This window comes from Clinocottus analis, unplaced genomic scaffold, assembly GCF_023055335.1.
Source record: "Clinocottus analis isolate CAN_PGR_092001 unplaced genomic scaffold, fCliAna1.0.p SCAF_24, whole genome shotgun sequence".
NCBI lineage: Eukaryota > Metazoa > Chordata > Actinopteri > Perciformes > Cottidae > Clinocottus > Clinocottus analis.
Window position 1 is genome coordinate 8,811,234 of NW_027175976.1, and position 20,236 is coordinate 8,831,469.

Here is a 20,236-nt window from a genome sequence, read left to right on the forward strand (position 1 = left end):
TAGTATTATTTCTATTTAATTTAGTTTCTTTTGTTTTAAATTGTATGTAATGAAGTTTTAGAAGAAAGACAATATTCACAGTTAATCATTTACTATTTCGCTATTATATTCAGACTTCTCATCTTACTGTCTCTGTTTAATCTAACACACAAACTCAACATGTCTCCTGATAGAAGTGAGACTGGGGAATCTGTATGTTTCTGTCTGGAAGAACGTGCAGTTCCTTTGTTATCGTATGACCCTTTCTTACAAACCGCTCTATGGGACGAGGGGAAAGGTTCCCGATTAGGCCGAAGGCATCATGAGGGTTTCTGTTAGTGGGTCATGATGAGTATTTAAGAGGTGGTTCTTTGAGAGATCTTTGAGCAGTCTGATATGCAATGTGTCTATCACCTTGTACTTCTGTCTCTGCTCCTTCCTTGCAACGAATAAATGTTCCTCTTTAATGATTTTACTCCGAGGGGTCGAAGGACCAAATATGTTAGGAAGATTCACTCGATATATGTGTATAAACTATAGCCTACAAATCACAGTGTTGTGTTCACAACAAAAGCTGTGCCACGCGACTCGCCTGAGTTTATAAGCCGGACTTGTGTTGGTCCTGTAAAGATTTTTAGTGGCCATTAAGGAAGATCCTTTCACAGGGTTAACTGGAAACATTACAAAGTCTGCTTATTTTCAACTTAAACTTAAATTGACCAATGTTAGCCAGCAACCACTATACTACTGAAATCTTTGAGAGAAAATCAGCTATTGTTAGCTATAGTTGTCTGTCATATGTATTAAACGCTCACACTGGCAACTTGAGAGAGAACAGATGTCTATAATCTAATGTATATCTATGAAAATGGAAACCAGCGTTTCAAATGTGGGTGTCATGCTGCATTCACAGGTTAGCCGCTAAAATACCATTATCTCTGTCCTTAGGTCAATGTGGTTAACTTCTCCAGCAGCTGGAATGATGGATTGGCCTTCAATGCCCTCATCCACAGCCACAGGTACTGAAAAAATGCTGTGTGTGTGTGTGTGTGTGTGTGTGTGTGTGTGTGTGTGTGTGTGTGTGTGTGTGTGTGTGTGTGTGTGTGTGAGTGAGTGAGTGTGTTAGCAAAGAGAGAAAAAGAAAGAAAATAAAGCAATAGACCTAAAGGGGGAGTTAAATCTCGCGAGTCTTGCTCATACATTTTAATAATTATATATACAGAGAGGTGAACGTTCAGCCAATTATCACTTAATGCTCTTTATCCTTGAATAAAAAAAATATAAAGGGTGAAAGGGGAAGAAAGAATATGTCAGCTAGTGCCAGCTAGCTATTAGTGATGCACAGGAAGCCAACCAGAAAAATAATATGGTCCTATTTAAGATAATCAGCTATTCTGATGACATTTCAAAAGCTGGTATTCCAGCGAGGCGAGTGAGCCCCTTTACTGTGTGTGTGTGTGTGTGTGTGTGTGTGTGTATATATATATATATATATATATATATATATATATATATATATATATATATATATATATATATATATATATATATTTTTTTTTTTTTTAATAATTACATATCTATCTAGTGCAGTGGAGTCTTAATATTATGTAGAAAAATAACTCAATTAAATTAATTGGTGAATGAACAAATAATTAAATGAATCAGTAAATGGATAATGGAATGAACTGCTTTGTGGAGGTGAAACAGTGTAATCTTCATGGATTGTCATGGATTACCATGGACCCATGGCAATCCATGGACCCATGAGAGTTTGCGTCTCAGGCCTGATGTCATGTATTAATCAAATCATGGTCAGCTAACATGGACATCTGTTCGCAGTGTCCTTACAGCCATACAGAGTGGGAGATCACACACAAACCAATGCCATCACCCTGCAGATCACTTCGCTCGGATGCTTCATGCCAACAACACAATCTGTTTACTGATCGTGGATTATCAGCAGATTTCACAGAGCAAACATTCCAATATAATAACATATAAGAATTGCACTGTTTAGATGTTTTATGGCGGCTGACTGGAGACGGTGTACAGCAAATAATTATACATGGTTGCTGATTTAGAAAGCTGTTTATGAAATAAATTTGACTGCCTCAGCGGAAGTGAGTTAATTGCAGTGTATTTCATTTTTAAGAAAATTAATCTCGGCTATAAAATAAGAACATTAAACACTTTTGTATTACTTTAATGAGAGCCCTTTTACTCTTTTTTTTACTGAAGAATGTGTTTTGTCTTTTATTATTCAACACCTGAAGAACTTGTAAAGGGCAACTGACAAAAACGATCCACCAAGGACATTATCGACTAAATACTTGGGGTATTTCTCTATTTTGGGATGCAGTGGGTACGTGCTCGCTGTTTATTTCCCTTTTGCCTCCGCAGACCTGAGCTTTTTGATTGGAGCTCAGTGGAGAAGAAGACGTCTGCGATCGACAGACTGGAACACGCCTTTAATAAGGCGGAACAACACCTGGGGATAGAGAGACTGCTGGACCCTGAGGGTAAATAGCACACACGTCCCAGTACTTTTGTCTTTTGGGGGAACCTCATTAGCATAATGCATTCCCTTAACCCTAACCTTAACCACCTCACATAAATGTTTAACCCAAACCTGAAAGTCTGAAACCTCAAACAGGACTTTAAAGACGCGACGACCAGCCAAAGTGTCTTCACTTCCCAAAAATGTCCTCACTCTGTTGGTTAAACACTCACTAGATACTCACTATGTAGCAAGTGCAGGAACAGGAACACACACACACACACACACACACACACACACACACACACACCAATTATTTTCGAGAAAAACACTCAAAGTGAGTTACAGCTATGACCGTATTTCACGCCTTCCAATCATACACCTTAATTAGCCCAGTTGCACATGATGTGTCATGCTGTGATTGGGGGTTACCATAGTGATGATTAAGGTCACCTTGGTGAAAAGACTTGATCAGTGATGCGCAACCTGACTGATAGGTTGGCAAACATCTTCCCACCTGCAGGAAGAGTCCTTTGATTTTGTGCAAAATAACACCAGCGATGCCTCTGTGGAGTTTATTCACGCAGAATGTGTTGACATCCATGGCGTCCATCAATGAAAAGGTTGCTGCTGGCCTAAGACCAGTACATGCTCAGAATTGAAACTGGCAGACGGGGTAAAGGGAGTGGAGCTGACCTGGGTCATTGGGTGTGCACCAATGACCCAGGTCTCTGTGATAAATGCTAGTGGTATGTTTTTGTGCAAATACAGACGTTACAAAACAGATGTTTTACTACAATTATCACAGAGCAAATTATATTGACTATTATCAAATGACTATATAGTGAAGTCAGTTGCCGCAAGTTGTATATCAAAATTGTCCTAATATTGTATATAGAATGATGAAGGAAAACAAATCAGGGACAAAGATATTTACTTCACTTATTCTTAAATTGTCTTTTCCTATATTTTTCTATTAATTTTATCAAAATTTGACCAGATACATATATAAATGGGCTTCTTGGGATGGCCTTGATTGTAAATGGTTATGGTCAATGGACTTGTACTTTTTTAGCAACTTTCTAGGCTTCTGACCAGTCACACTACACGTCATTCACATCCATTCATACACTGATGGTATGCAAGGTGCCACCTGCCCATCAGGAGCGTTCACACTCATTCACACAAGAGCAATTGGGCTTAAGTGTCTTGTTCAAAGACACATTGACATGAACTAGAGGTGTCTGGGATTGAACTGCCGATCTTCTGATTGAGGGACGAGTACCATCTTGCTAACAGTTGCCCCAAACTGGTTCTGTCTGACGAACCCCTGAGAGGCTGGTGACCACGCCACAGATGCCTAATCACATAACTTTTTTTAAACTCAACTAATTTACAACATAAACAGTTTATGTCCAGTAGTTTTAGCGGAAAGGCTAATTAAACTGTCTGTCATATGTGAAGGCAGAAATTGAGCGGTTTTCCTCTTTAATCCGTTGAAAGCGATGTGTTTCGGCTCCGAGCCAGCGCGACAGGGAATGTTGTAATCCCTCGCTCCTAATCCTTGAAACAACACATCACGGCAGATGAATTTCCATTGATCTTACAACAAACAATCACAAGTTTTGAGCAAGTGGGGTGAACGTGAATCATTAGCAGGCTGTGCATCAATGCTCAACACACTATTAACCTGGGCTCTTCAAACATTGTCTCATACTATGAAAGAATTTCCAGTAGTGGTTGTTTGAGGTTTGTGTGAATTGTAGTGAAAATTAACTGTCAACTGCAGTTTAACTTTGTTATGTATTCTCTGGTGTAATCATATACTTGTTCCTTTTTTGGGGGGGTTTCACATTTTTCTCTTCTTTGAGTTAAATCATTTGTGGGCATGACTTTTTAGAAGAGGGATATCACCAAAGCTGCAAACAAATTCTTCAAACCATATTGTAATGATAAATACGTATGTCGACTTTAGGTGTACTGCCATGGGTGGTTTAAGATTTATAACGTGACAAAACCATGTTAACAGTGTTTTAAGGTCACAGTAACGAAAATCCATTAGTGTGCTTCTGAGAAATGAGACTGTTTGACATACAACTGAGGTGGGACCAAATCCTAGTTTTGCAACTCACAAGGTTTCAAATCTCTGCTCTCAAGTCTCATGTCAAGTCCCATGTCATGTCCCATGTTATGTCCCTGGTCATGTCCCATGTCATGTTCCATCTCATGTTTCATGTCATGTCCCAGGTCCTAAATGTTGCAGTTTAAAAGGTCCCTGATCCGAGACTTGTGCATGTGCAACGGCCAAGATTCTTGGCAAATATTAGTTATTTTTTGCACAGAGAACTTTATTTGCATGGTTCTAACAAAGTGATTGCACATTTGATTTGTTTTTGCCTGATGTAGCAATCTGGTTTACTTAAAAGTGATTGCAATTTTCTTTATTCTATTATTTAAAAAAACACAGATGGACAGTGGGGTAGTGCGGCATGAACATTTTTCTTCCTACAAAGTTGGACGTGACAAAAAAAGTTTGAGAACCACTGATATATAATATATATATAAGTATGTGCGGCCAACTTTATTATCTGCTGAGGTGGACATGTGACCTACTATCTTTTTTAACATACCCAGTAACTGTGAGCTGTTAAATACAGCACAAGTCATGATGCGCTCTCCACCCAATGTAATTCCATTTTCATGTTGATTTGTAATTTCTCGACCCGCACGTTTAAAAAAGGAAAATTATCTTGGATATAATTGTTTTCAACTGGCTGTCTGTAACATATACTTAGTTATTTGTGGTTCTCGCCTGCAATTTAATAGAATGATGTTGAATTGGTTCCATTAATAGAGCTTTTTAATTGAAGTGAATGAAGTATTTCATGGATTGAGAGGCAAACAAAATGCAAGAAACACACATCAATGCACATGAATGCAGACACTATACACAGTGTAGCATGCTTACACACACACATTAATACATTTACATATGCAATATTTAAACACACACCCATGCACAAATATCCACACAAGCAAACACACACACACCTGCAGAGCCTCATAGGTGTGCGCACACATGACGCTGTGGTGAAATGATTAAAATGGAGACGACGGGAGAGAGAAAGCAAGCAGCAAGTGAGGGATGTGTACACACTTGGACACACATTTGCAGACGGCGGTGTTATTGACGAAGCTGTTTGTCTTCCACAGACAAACAATAATGTCCTCAGATTTCTCTGTGATGCTGATAAATCAGTATTCAACAGACAGAATTATGACTCTCGGTTTAGCTGTTTCCCCGCTGAAACACATATCGGTCTTATCACACACACATTTTGTGTTACTTTGCATCTGGCTATTATTCTCCCTGTCTCTTCCTCTTCCTCTCCATCATCATCCTCTTTTCTCCTGTTCATTATTTCCTAACATTGGCGAGCCGGCCACACTCTACACATCACTCTGTTAACGAACCCGCCACCATCAGCTCATTAGCTCTCTCTTGTCTCTTCATCTGTCTTTTCTTCCCTCCCCTTCTGCTCCCGACCTCCTCACCCCCAGCTCACCCTCTTTCCTTGCATCCTCTCTCCATCTCTTCTGGCGTTCATTTGTCCTCCGTGTCTGGGCTTCGCTGTGATCCGTCTCTATTAGTTTTGCCCCGGGGCCGCCTGGCCGGACCACAGGCTCTTTTGCCACATCTTCCTGAAACCGCTCTGTTATGTCTCTCCTCAACCTGCCGGGCAACTTTGCTCCAACTTAATTGAGCTGTGAGATTTCAGGACAGACGTGCTGACACACACCACTGCTCTGGGAAATATAAAAAAGAGTGAACGGTGGTCTGTGGTTATTCATGAGCACAAAGAAAAATTAATGTTTTGGCAGCCGAGAGATCGACACCCTGCAGCCTCTTGGATGCTTTTAGAAGTGGTCTTTACATACTGACATTCATTTTCAAGCTCTCTCTCTCTGAAAGTAAGAAAGATTTGCAGGGCTGCATCTAACAATTCTGACCATAATTTTCTTGATGAATCAACTTGAATTTCAATGTAATATGAGAGAAGATTTTGAAAAATGCCCCTCGAATTTCTGAAGTTAACATCTTCAGATATCTTGTTTTGTCAGACCAACAGTTTAGAATCACTGCATTTTTGTTTTCCTTTTCATAGAGAATGAAAAGAACAGCAAATATTCACATCTAAAAGGCTGAACCAGCGAGTGTGGGGCGCTGCTTTGTATTCCTTCTTTAACCTGATCCAAGATTTCTCAATGAGGGACACATTTTTTATGCTGGCAAACCATGTCAAATTGAATATTTATTTTCTACTGACATAGTCTGGAGGGGATTTTTGAACAATTATTGAAGCATCTAAATGTTTGATGGATTTTCTGTAAACCAATTATTTAAACTTGAATTTTTTCTCATTTATTTAAGACTCTTTGTTTGCTTATCTAAAAAGCAAGGAACCGCCGGCTGACTGTCTGTTACTAATACAATCCCTCTTCCTTTTCTAAAATCCAAAAATAAATTTGAAAAACTGCATCAAGAGTGTGTTTATTCTGAAAATGCCAAGCCATGCATTTTATTGGGACATTTTGGAAATACTTTCTTTCAAATTTTTTGGAGGGTTATTTTATTCTAAATTTAAACGACTCAGTGTCTCTTTTTTCAAAATCCTATTTTTGTTTCATTATTTGTATTTTCTTTATGCTTTATTGTGTGATTGTAACTTTGTTCCGTGTCCTCGGAACAGCTGATCTCAAAGGGTTCATCTTGAATTTTCATATTGACTTTATTTGTCTTGCTTCCTGTTCTTCAGATGTGACGGTGCCTCACCCTGACAAGAAGAGTGTCATCATGTACGTGACATCACTCTTCCAGGTGCTTCCCCAAAGCGTTTCCATGGAAGCCATTCAGGAGGTGGAGACGCTGCCGCGGGGCACCGCTGCCAGCGTCGCCCGGGTGACGACAGAGGAGCATTACCAGATCCAGACCCAGCAGCGTTTCTCCCAGCAGGTTAGACACACAAGTTGCTCCAGTTGTCCAACAGTGTTGCCCTTACTAAGACTGCCATGTGACACTGCTATTGGTTCATTGCTTTGGGTTCTTTCGCAACTTTTTTTTCTGAACGTATTCCAATAGTAAGATTAGTTTGGAGTGATTTGATCCAAACTTTGTGTTCTACAAACAACAATAACAAACAACAATAACAAACACAATAACGAATCCACAGACATTTATCCACAGCAGGCACCTAACATTATGTCCCACCGCTGCAACATTTAGTTTAATTGTCTGTGAAGTCGCCAATCAAATTAAAGAGTGTCCGCTGCATCCATTCAACTCATCCACGTGACTGAGCAACAGTCAAAGCAACATGGTTTTGTTGCCTAAATCTAACTGTAAGTAGTTATGTTTAGCCCAATCATGGTGTTTTTACCAAACTAAGTGGTTTTGTTGCCTGAATCTAACTTTATATTTGAACACAATATCCTTGTTTCGAGGGACATGAAAAAAAGGCAATTCACGTCCATGTCCAGAAAACCAATGTATTGCTATTTCAAGAACTGATGCGATACCGGATTAAAACTAAATTTACGCCCCTCTGGAACAATTGTATCAACTTTAATTCAATTCAATTCAATTCAGTTTATTTTGTATAGCCCAAAATCACAAATACAAGATTTGCCTCGGAGGGCTTTACAATCTGTACACATGACATCCTTGTCCCAGAACCTCACACTGGATCAGGAAATACTCCCCCAAATACAGATCGTAAAAACCCTTTAACAGGGAAAAAAAGGGAAGAAACCTGAGGGAGAGCAACAGAGGAGGATCCCTCTCCCAGGATGGACAGAAGCAATTACTTTATAAACATAAAGTAATTATTTTTTAAACAATCAAACCCTACGTCACCTAGAATCCCACAATGCCTTGTTTAGTGATGATTTATTTTGTGTTATGTAGGAAATGAATATGGGCAAACTTTAAGTCAAGGTTTAAGTCTTAATAATGTCTTTATAGCCCCTTTCAGACGTGATACATATCTAATAGCAATCAAACACTTGTGTTTGAATAAAGGCCTGAGTCACTTTTACATAAAAAGAAAAAAAACAACTTCCCAACAACAATCTCACAAACAAACCAAGAACAGGAAAGGAACGAAGGAAAGTAACTAAAACCAATGAGCCCGAGATAGTGTCACGAGGGCATGGCATCCTGTCACCATAGTAACGTGCCATTATTATTCCTCTGGTAACACGTCCGATTGGCCCACCATGCCAGTCATCATGGGAACTCTTGAACAGTGATACGGATATCTTCGCTTCTTTGATTCTTGTCATTGTGGTGTTACACTTACCATGATGGATAAGCGCTTTGATGGTAGTAGGATGCCATGACTGATCTCCCATGAGCCTTTGCTCTGCATGCATTGTGTCTGTGCTAAACTATGTACACTCACTCGGTCTTAAAAGCTTCATATTTTCATGTCATTGCTTTGTTGTTGTAGCAGCACCCACACAACGTAATGATACTATATGATACGACTATTGTATTGTATATTACACAACTAAATGACTGCAGCTTTTTCTACGCAGCATATTTACATAGATTATTTAATCAAGTTGTAAAATAAGTTTGCATCAACAATACCTTTACTATCTGACCAACCTGTAACTGTATCAAGATGACAAGATGGTTGTGTGAAACTCCAAGCAGCACCCTCTGTGTTGTAGTATCTTGAGTGGAACTAAAGGGGGATGAAAGCAGCCGAGGGGATGATCCCGGCTCTCAAACGCCCTCTGAGTTGTCTTCAATCATCGCCGTATGCGGGCAACAACAAGAACAGAATTAATCAGAGAAACTCTTCAGATTTTTTTGGAATACATTTGATAATGAAGGGTTGGGTAACAGCATTGGGGGCACTTTATTTTTTACATCTCTACATGGAAAAAGAAAAAAAAAGAAAAAAATATGAGAGGGAGGTTTGAAACTCCTTCTTTCCCTGCAGCTCAATAAGATAAAATGAAGGTGCTAGCGGCCAGACAGGCTCACAAGCACAGAGAAGCGCTGTTTGGCCTCAACATTTTAATGATTAATTAGATGATGAATAGTTAGAGAGCATATTTATTTATTACTCAGTGGTACCACAAACTGAGAGCAGATTATCACAATAATGTTAATCACAAGATTAAATGCAAAATTAACAGCACAATTAAGTCAAGAAACTGCTGCAAAATTGATGGTGGATACTTCAAAATGGCACGTCACAAGATATAAATCTTTCAGTTGGACTGCTCCTAAAACTGTACACAAACTGTGATCTTTCACCCAAAAGACTGCACAAAATGACAGGAGTTTCTTTTGACTCTGGGTTTATCTATCTGGAAAGAATGAGGAATACCTTTTTGTAGGATATCCTTTTTTTCAGGATACGTTGCGAGGTTATTCACAATAGGAGTATTAACTATGTCCTCCTAAATTTGAAATTAAACTTTAATAGAGCGTCCACCTAATCAGCATCCATCTGTCTGTTCATCCGCTCACCAACCCATGTTGTAGTCACATGTTCGAGTCTCAGAGGCTGCTCTGTTCCTGGGTCGCTTCCTCCTGCCAGGAATGCTGTTGGATGTAGTCATCTTTCAGTGAAGAGTACTTCCATCACCAACCTCTTTCTTTCAGTCAGTCTGAAATGTGTGAGCATCAGAATGAAAACTGACTACTAAATTGAGTCAGAACCTCTGGAAAAATGTCAGAAGTTAGAGCCACCTACGCTGACCTTTTAGAACGAGTTAAGAAGAGGTCAGTGTCATGCTCCTGAATCGCAGCAGGACGAAGTGAGCTTCTTGGAGTAATGGCCGGTGATATTATCATATCACTCTGTTTAATGGCTAAATCACACCCCCCCGCCCCTTTTCATCTGTTCTATGAGAATAGAGAAAAACTGCAGGTCTTTTTCTTCTGGGAATAAAGACATACAGAGAGAAGAAGATGAGTAAGAGAGGCGTGGATTTAGAGAGAAAGATGGGGAAAGGAAATAGGGTAGGTGTAAACATTTATAAAGATGTACAGGAAGATGGAGAGGGGGGATGAAGAGTGAGATGAAACAGACAAATATGGAGTGCCAAGAACAAGTCAGGTGGCAGTAAAATGAGAGACGGAGAGGAAAGACGAGAGGAGAAAAAAAAGGAGTTACTGACAGCGGCTATTATCTGCCTCCTCCTCCATCTGTCATCATCAAAGCGGCGCTGTCACCACCTTCTTACATTAACACCACACCACCACCACCTGGGACTTAGGCAGGAAGAGAGTAGAAAAATGACAAAATCCAAAGTTTGAGAGAATTTGCTTGAAACTAGATGAAGTTTTTTAGCTTTTCTGCTACATTATCTGAGGTGTCCTGACTCACCAAAAACTCCACCCGTCTGGTGCTCGGAGCGGGTAAAAACAAACGTTCTGAGTAATTTTTCAGGAAGGGTTTGATCCAGGGCTGGGTTGCCTCTGGCTGTCTGCTCTTTACAGCAATAAATACACCTAATCCACCTTGAAAGAGAGAAAGGGGAAAAAGCTGGGGTTGAAACAGAACAAGAAGACGGACAGAGAGATAATAACGGGTGAAGACAAGAAGAAGAGAGACAATTGATGGAGGTGAAGGAGGAGATTGATAGCGGGAGAGAAAGTGCCGAGACAGCGAGAGATTAAACTTTCACGATGTCTGTGGTGGAATGGTTGACTTGTTTTTTAGAGATGCACACTCTGTCGTAGAAAAGGCAGCTTGGGAATGTCAAACAAGCAACATCAATTAAAAGGGGAGTTTTCCCACCAAAATAAAAGCTCAAACAGAGCTCAGCTGTTTGAAAAGGTGGCACCAATGCTGTGTGAGTTTAACGGTAAAATCCAAAACTGCACAAACTCAAATTATACACTTTTAGGCTAAAAAGCCCAAAGTATGTGAACACTTTGGTCTCTGTCTTTTCCTGGTTTTGACATGAGTGGTCTTCCAGCTTATATATATATATATATATATATATATATATATATATATATATATATATATATATATATATATATATATATAATTTAGGTGCGCCGAGCGCTTTCGTAGCATCACCAGACTATTTGCCGACTTGAGCCTGACGTGAAAGCACGCATTGTTCTGTAGTTTCTGTCCTCAACGAGAACCGTGCGATCGAGTTGCTGAGTCGCCTCACAAAGCGCTCAGTCTACCGGCAGGCTCGCGTTACAAGCTCAGCGTCCCTGGATTGAACAACTAATCGCACATGCGCAAAGCTGCTGCTGATACCTGTCAGCTGTCCTTCACATCTCCATCTCAACCAGATGTCAGTGCACTCGTTCAAGCCAACGTAGACTGGACTTTTCTCACTGAGTAAGACAAACTGAACTGAAAACATGAAAAGCACTTATTGCTTTTGTATAAAGTCAATCAATTGCTGGTCTTTAACATACATCTTTAAGGTAAGCAAATACTGAACATGGACAAAAGAAGGAGTGGTTTGTCCCTCACAGGCACCCTTACTACTGAACAGTACCTGTTCAGAAAGAAAACAGATTTATAAACTATATATGTATGTATGTTAATTTTCTGTTGCTCCAGAGTGCTGTTATATTGTTCTGGTAACATTACTTAAAAGGCTGCAATACACTAGTTTTTACTTCATTATTAAATTTGGCGCATAATGCGATTAATCGCAGAAAAATCATGCGATTTAACAGTTAATTTTTTCTTTGCCCAGCCCTATTTTTTATGTGAATTAGAAGATGACTTTGGAAAGAAAAGCCTACAGCAGCTCCTGGAGACAACCCTTCAGCTAGTGGTTAGCAACAGCAACTCAAATTCAGCCAGCACAATTTAGTTTGTCATGTAATGTCATTAAGATGAAATCTGAGAGCGCTCCAGTCGTCTCCTACTTTACTTAGGAGCATCCTGTTTGGGTCTCAAGCACACCTTCTGAAACTAGCTGTTGAGTAATTATACAACATATGATTGGTTATAAGGAATAAAATGTCACTGATGCAATTTGTATAATTTGGAAATGGGTATCCTATTTTGTAACTACTTACTGTAAACTAAAGAGACTGGTAAACCTTGTATTAATATTATTTCCAATCACTTTATCCATTATACCCAGAACAAAGCTTATCACACATTATGAGAGTTGGACCTCACCAGTGCTGAATGGGAGGAAATATCTGCAGCCAGTTCACTGAAACTAGAAAAGTATGCTGTCAGAGAATCGGATTTGTTCCCATATGGATTACATTTTGTGTCCACATACTTTTGGAGAGAGGGCAAGCTCAATTTGTGGCACTGGCACCTCATAGAGGCATGCCCGTTTTTTTACCGCAGATACCACTAATGACGGAGAGGCATGTCCGGTTCACTTCTGGTTTCCAACTCAGATGCCACAAATTACGTAGGCAGTTGCCACTAATTCTACGAGATGCCACGGCTTTTGCAACTAGCTTTTAAGTCGTGGCACCGTCACCTCGTAGAACACTGTTGTCATACCTGTTTTCAGTGAGTCACAGGTTTTTTGCGTGGCAAAAAAAACCTTGTGCTTTTATTTTGAAGGGAATTTTTAATGCAGGAGAGTGCCCTCTTTACTTGCGTGAATGTACACAGCAGACTATTTGTAATAGTTCGCTATTGTAAGCTATTGTATTGTGTATTTGGGAGGCGCTCTATGAAGCAGTGTTTGATATCTATCTATCTAAATATATATATATATATATATATATAAAATATATATATATATAAATATATATATATATATATATATATATATATATACATATATATATATATATATATATATATATATATATATATATATATATATACTACTTCTTAGAGTGCCGCCCGAATACACAATTCAATAGCTTACAGTAGCGAGCTATCACAAATAGTCTGGCGCGTAAACTCACGCAAGTAAAGGGTGCACTCTGCTGCATTAAAAATGTAGCTTGCTCCTACTGTACTTTTGGCCATATAGTGCTTTTTACTACATCTGAAGAGACAGGATTGAGATTCTCATCCAAACCACTAACAGCAAAATAGCTGTACAACCAACTGTAAGCCATATCCAAGAGATCAAAACTGTGTTCACCCCATGCTTAATGACTCATTAGTGAACTGATTTCAATAAGCCATCTTGTAAAAAAAATATTTTGTACGTAAAACATATTGTAAAGAATGTGCAGATTGCCACTCAAGTATAAATTATGCATTCCATACATCAGTGTGAGAGTGATTTAGTTGGGAGCACATCTACACTACTGGTGAAAATTGTTTTCCCTCTCACTGCTATCAAAAGCTGCAGGACTGCGCTCCCAACTTATCCCAGTTCAAATGTCAAAGTAAACAACGTATACTAACTACTACTGTACTGCTGCATATATGTTAGCAGATGCTTATTCTATAGCGTATATACCCAGTGTTATCCGAATATAATAACGGAGAAAAAATACAACGTGAGGCATCACTTCAGTTTCAGTGGAACTCCTCCTTTGTTCACAAAGTAAAACTTTATTTATAACATCAACTTCAGCTCTTCTGATTGGCTGTTATAATCTGTCTATCACAAAGCAACAGGATTAACCTTATAAAGGCTGACATGACAATACAAATATATATAACATACTGAGAACACATTTTGTGTATGTTAACAATATACTTAATATTACATTCTATTTGGTCTATCTCAATATGCAAAATGTATTTCTCACTCCCATCACAGGTTGTGCTTCCTACCTGAATCCCTCCCTGGTCCTAAGTTTTACGTGTATTATTTGTTATGAACAAACATTCAACATATGTGATCATCAATGTACTAACATACATTAATAACAAATCCCACACTAGCTGCTGCAGCTAGCGCTGGCAAGACTTTTTATTTTTGTGCTGAATTTTCAGTGTTTACTTAAACAGTGTAGCCACAAATTATTGTTAGCTCGCTAGCTCGTTAGCTCGTTAGCTCGCTAGTTCGCGCGCTGTGGAGGTGGTAGGAGAGGCAGTGGTTCCCCCGCCGTCAGACCTGTTTTTTCATCGCGCCTCTTCGGGTGAGCGTATGGCATCGTCAATGGGTGCCGGCGGAGAGCCAAGCAGGGTGGCTCGGTGAGAGGCGCAGCACCGTGGGAGTTTGGCTGCTGCTGCAGCTGCTGAGAGGACCATCTTTAACAGTGAGATTACCCATAAACGGGATTTGGGATTATCCCACGTGAACGTTGTACTGTATGTCCCTGCAACTGCTGCTAATTTTAGAAATGTAAAAATCCACAAATCAGCTGCCTCCATGTTTAATTATTAAGCTGCATGGGTCAAAGTTGAGGAAAAAGACGGCTTGTAACCCGCACTTTACGGTACACTATAACAAATAGAAATGGTTGCAGTGTTTTCCAGGTTGGTATTTTGAAATCTAAGAACAATGCTTTCAAATGAGTTATAATATATTACAGGTGTAGGTTGATTTAAAGGCTTAAGTCAAATATGGGTGCTACTCCACCTGCCTCGAGGAGTTTTTTTATTCATGTTATTGAGGCTTGCTTATGCTTCATCACAAAACCAGGTTTCAAAATCGACCAATATGGTTATCCGATATTCAACCATTTACGAGAACAGCTTTAGATGACAGAGGGTCCACTTTAAATTCTCCTATTTTGTTACTCTGGTTGCTTTTGTGTGGGTATTTTGTCTAACTCCTCTGTTTACTTTTAGTTAAATTAATTCAAGTGGCCGTGGGCAAAGCGGTCTCTATGGGGGTTTTGGATTTGTAGAAGAGGTAAAAAATAACTGCAAATAATCTACGGAACACCCCGTTGACAGTTAGAGGCAGAATGATGGTATCTGGATTTAACATTTCATCACTGGGCCGATATGGCAGGGGACAAGAGAAAGTCTGACATTGTCTGAATCTAACGTCATACATAATGTCTAATGTCATTCATTTAAATTACTTGTATGTAATATTATTACAAATGTCTTTATTGCACCTGCTAATTAAGGATGCTGAATTCAAAGCCCCTCTCCCTTTGTGTGTACCTAAGCTCCTGTGTGCTTTGTTCATGTAGTTGGTTCGTTTGCATGTTAGAGCATGTGAGTGTGCCTGCTGACGAGCTAATCGCTGCCACTGTGTGGCAGTTACTACAGATATCACCCACCCACCTGTTCCCCACTCAGGTAAACACCGTTAACTCCATTGAGATGTTAGCGCTGTAATCACCGTTAGCTGCTAACACAGTCACACAATTGCTGTATTGAGAGGCATGTGCAGACAATCTCCTTAATCACAGATGTGCAATGAATTTCAAATCCAGCATTTAGTAGAATAGTTCAACGTTTTGGGACGTTTTTTTAATTTATTTTGGGACTGATATAGGCACTGATAGGGAGTCAATTAGTTAGTTAAGCTTTGCATAAAGAATGGAAACGGAGGTAGCAAACGCCAATTCATAATCAGTCAATGATAATAATTGCTTGAAACAAAAACAAATTGTAAATCCCCAATAACTAGATAATACATTGTTTTAACCCTGATATTAAGTTGTTTCTGCCGGTCAGAGAAACAGTCTACTTATTTTAGCTTTTTAGGTGGAATTAATGATACCGTTAGCATAGTTAGCCACCTAGCTCCATCCAGGAAAGAAACGAAAAACAGAAAAGTAGCCAGAATAAGTCTGTTTATTTTAGTGTCTTCTTGTGAAACCCTAAATAATAACTTATAATGAAACTAAAAAGCTGTAATTTGCTTGCTAGCCAATAAATGAGAGAAATCTACTCAGGACTGCGGTTCAACAGAGCTAGTTTGCTTTCCAAAAGCTGCTAGTTTGGGAACATTGTGCCAGAGTGGGTGTAAAGCAGAATGTTGATGCTAAACACAACAGTGGTCGTCTTCCTGGAGAGAAAACAAAGTGTAACACTTGTTGGCTGCTCAACAACACTAGCTTTGACTTTGCGCTACACTGTCTGTTGTACAGCTTCTGCATAACACATTTGTTCTCTCTCTGTCTCTCTGTGCCCTCTCTCTTGTCTCCATTATCTATAGCTGGGTTTCCATCCAATGACGCTTTGAAGCATCACATTTGAAAAACAAAATTTCCGAATCAGATTCAATGTGCATTCACCTTTGCAAAACCAATGGCAGTGGTAGAAAATAAACTTCTTACTTGAGTTTTTTCAATTCTATGTTACTTCATACTTCACATCTACTATAAGATTGAAATGTATTTTGTTCATTATATTTTATTTAAGAAATTAATGATCAACCTCTAAAATATTGTTCAGTAAATAATCCCTCATTATACAGTTGATTGCTAAAAAAAAAAAGAAGAAGGTTTTTAGTGGTTCAGTGGCACTGAAAGATAGTTTAGAGAAGAGTCACAGCAAGTAGATAACTGCCATGCTACTGCTATGTAAATTGTACAACAATATTCTCAGGTTTGCGACGTTAGCCATCATACCAGGCCATAACCCTGTGACAGTAAAACTAGAGTCGTGAATTCAGCAAAGGTGCAATTATTGTTTAAAATCAACTTTTCATTCATAAGCTTAAGAATGTGTTTCCTCTTTCTCAGGTTACATAGTCTCTCTTGGTTCAAGTAAATGCTTCAGTCTAATTGTATAACAGTTAATTGGAGTCCACCACATCCTTCCTGAACTCCATAAGCTGGTAACATTCATAACATTTGCTGAAATGCAAGAAGATAACTTGCCCAGTGTAGATTTTCGAGACTTTCTATATTTCTTTAAAAAAGAAATCTGTAAATTTATTGTTATTTATTTCGTTTCAAAAGTTCACCTAAAATTAACTTGACATTTGGATGGAAACAGAGCTTATGTGTGATTATTCATGTTTCTTTTTTTCTCTCTCTCTTTCCTGTTTTCTGCTTCTCTTTCTCTTCTCTCCTCATTTTCATTTCTTATCATCATTCGCTCCTGCCACTTCATTCTCCCACTGCATAATTTGGCTTTTGGATCTCTTTATTTTGTTTTGCTCTATTTTGCATCCTTCTGGCTCTTTTTTTTTCTATCACCCTCTCTATTCTGGCCTCTCCTGCCAACTCTGTCTCCCTATTCTCTTGTCCTATTCCATCTCTCTCTCTCAGATCACAGTGAGTGTGGCTCAAGGCCGAGTGCGGAGTCCCTCCCCTCAGCCTCGCTATAAAAGCTATGCCTACACCCAGGCTGCATATGTCAAGTCGCCCGAGCAAAAGAGGAGGCGTTTTACTGATCAGGTCTGTGTCTCACAGCGCTAACACTTCACGCCAAATGTCCATCTGTCTGTTCTGGCTGCACACCTGTTGTTTTCGTCTGTCCTTGGCTTTCTTCGGCATTGATAAAAAATGTCCATCATAACAAGTCTGATACATCATTTTTTTAATGTATTTACATACTTATGTGTGTGTGTGTGTATATATATATATATATATATATATATATATATATATATATATATATATGCACGCACACACACACACACATGCCAGTGAAAACACGTGAAATTGTTCAGATTTTTTTTTTTACATGCCAAAAATATATATTTTAAGACTAGATATGAAACTATGGAGCTTGTTGATTTGGACATTTCTTTGCTTCTGCCAGTCAATTATGTTGTGTTTCAACAATTCATTGTTTGAAATGTATTGCATTTTGCTTTTGAAGTGATATATTCATTTTAACAATTCATGAGTTAGGACTCAGAAGTGATACTAACTTTGCTTTTTCTTATTTTCCCCCCCATTTTTCCGCATGTTTTTGTGTCTAAGTGACTAATGGGGACAACTTTTGTTCTTTTAATTGGACAGCATTGAAGGAAAACGCTGCAGCTGCTGAACTTGCCTCAATTAAAAGCCCCTGGGCAACTCCTTACCGTCAATGTACGCCCATTAAAAGTGCTTGTTTTTGTAACTTAGATATTATAAGTTTCTGGCAACAATATGGAAAAGACCCTTTTAAAAAGTAAAACCTTTTTCTTTACTTCTTGCTCGATTGCTTGTGTCTAACCAAATCTCGCTCAAGGAGAAGTCCCGTTTAGAAAACACAACAAACTCTGTCAACACCAGCATTTCTTACTGCAGATCTCCCTCATGTTTCCACTGTTGTCTTCTGGCATCATGTCATATGACAATTTGGATGGTGAGGAATTGGCCGACGGGAGGTTAATTGGTCCAACAAACAGCCATTTATCTGATAAGAGACCTCGGTTGGTTCCCCATTTTTTATGTTTTTATATGTTTTTGTCATGTAACCTGTGTAGTAATGGCACGTCTGTGGTTATTTCAACCCAAACAACGATCTCTTCCTAAACCTTACCAACTGGTTTTGTTGCCTAAACCTAAAGATCCTATGGATGTAGTAACGAGTGGAAATTGACACATTTTACATTCATAGGGTTGCAGGCAGGGAGGTAAACGCATCAAATATAAGTAACTTTTAAAGAATATCATACAAACCGTTGCGCGAAGATACGTTGTATGATGACATTATGGCCAGTTCAGCAGTGCTCTTGTATCAACATTGTTTCAAAAGTTGTTGTCCCTATGAGTCACTTAAACACAAAAACATGGGAAAATAGGGTTCAGGTTGAAAAATACCAAAGTCACCCTTTAAGAATCAAAAGATCTATTCCACTCTGTTTAACATGGTTTATTATGAGGACTAGAATGAGGGACAACTGAAGATTTTGCTGAACTGTTGCTAATCCAAACTGGAAAAGTTGCTCTGCACATCACTGTCTCTACAAACAAACTGGCAGACATGTTAGTTTCTTATCTGTCATCTACAGCACCCTGAAATACAATCTACTCATCTTGTTCTTTCTATATTTGTATTATATATATATATATATATATATATATATATATATATATATATATATATATATATATATATATATATATATATATATATCTCCTCTGTGTTCCACAACAAGACATATTTCAGAAAAGTTCAGACGCATTCTCAATGCCTGTGCTGCTGCGCAACAAAATGGGGATCGTGATTTGCTGCAGCTCGGATAGAATGTGTTCAGAGACTGTGTCAAATATTTAATGTAACGGCAGGGTGCTCGATTTATCTTGCCTGGAACCTGAAAAGCATCGCGAGACGGAAAGATCATTTGTTGGACGAGCGTCATTCAAGCACACCTGCTCTTCTTGGAAGAGTAATATGTAAAGCAGAACCCACCTCATCAAAACAAGGTTCCCCAAACAGATTTGTACAATGCATGCGCCTCGCTTCGCTTCAGTCAGACATGACTTATTAGATATCATTTAAAATGCACCAGATATCATTTGAAACGAAGAGCCTGTTTTAAACTGAATTTATTTTTATATTTGATTACTTCACAAGCATGTACCAGAATCGCACACGATTATAATACAAAACAGACATAATGAGAGAGTGGCGCTGACTGAGGCCGGACAGTTATCAGCTCGGCGGATGGGCCTTGTGTATCTTTCCATGACCTTATTACCGGAGAGAAGAATAGAGCAAAAGAGGAGGAGGAGCGCGGTGCCCAGATAAAAAGAGATAGGTTGTTAGTGTCCAGATCAGTAGTGCGCTCACAAAGAGAGATATGGGCAGAGAGAGAGACAGAAAGAAAGAGGACAAGTTGTTGAGGTTGGACAAAAGCCAGAGCTGCTTGTTGGCACCGGTAATAGCATACACTAACAGGCCTCTCCTCATCTCTCGCTCTATCTTCTTTGTTCACCTTTCATTCCCTGCCTCCCTTTTTCATCATTGT

General features: G+C 39.0%; 1 protein-coding gene across 3 annotated transcripts in view; it reads left to right on the top strand.

Annotated features, from left to right (window-relative positions):
* dmd (dystrophin) overlaps nucleotides 1–20,236 on the top strand; it is a 267,135-nt gene that overhangs the window by 97,748 nt on the left and 149,151 nt on the right. For all 3 annotated transcript variants that reach the window (XM_068590506.1, XM_068590511.1, XM_068590507.1), the window contains exons 7-10: nucleotides 928–998; nucleotides 2,380–2,498; nucleotides 7,294–7,490; nucleotides 17,598–17,726. In XM_068590506.1, coding sequence (XP_068446607.1) covers nucleotides 928–998; nucleotides 2,380–2,498; nucleotides 7,294–7,490; nucleotides 17,598–17,726 — 516 coding nt within the window. The remainder of the gene's footprint in view (nucleotides 1–927; nucleotides 999–2,379; nucleotides 2,499–7,293; nucleotides 7,491–17,597; nucleotides 17,727–20,236) is intronic.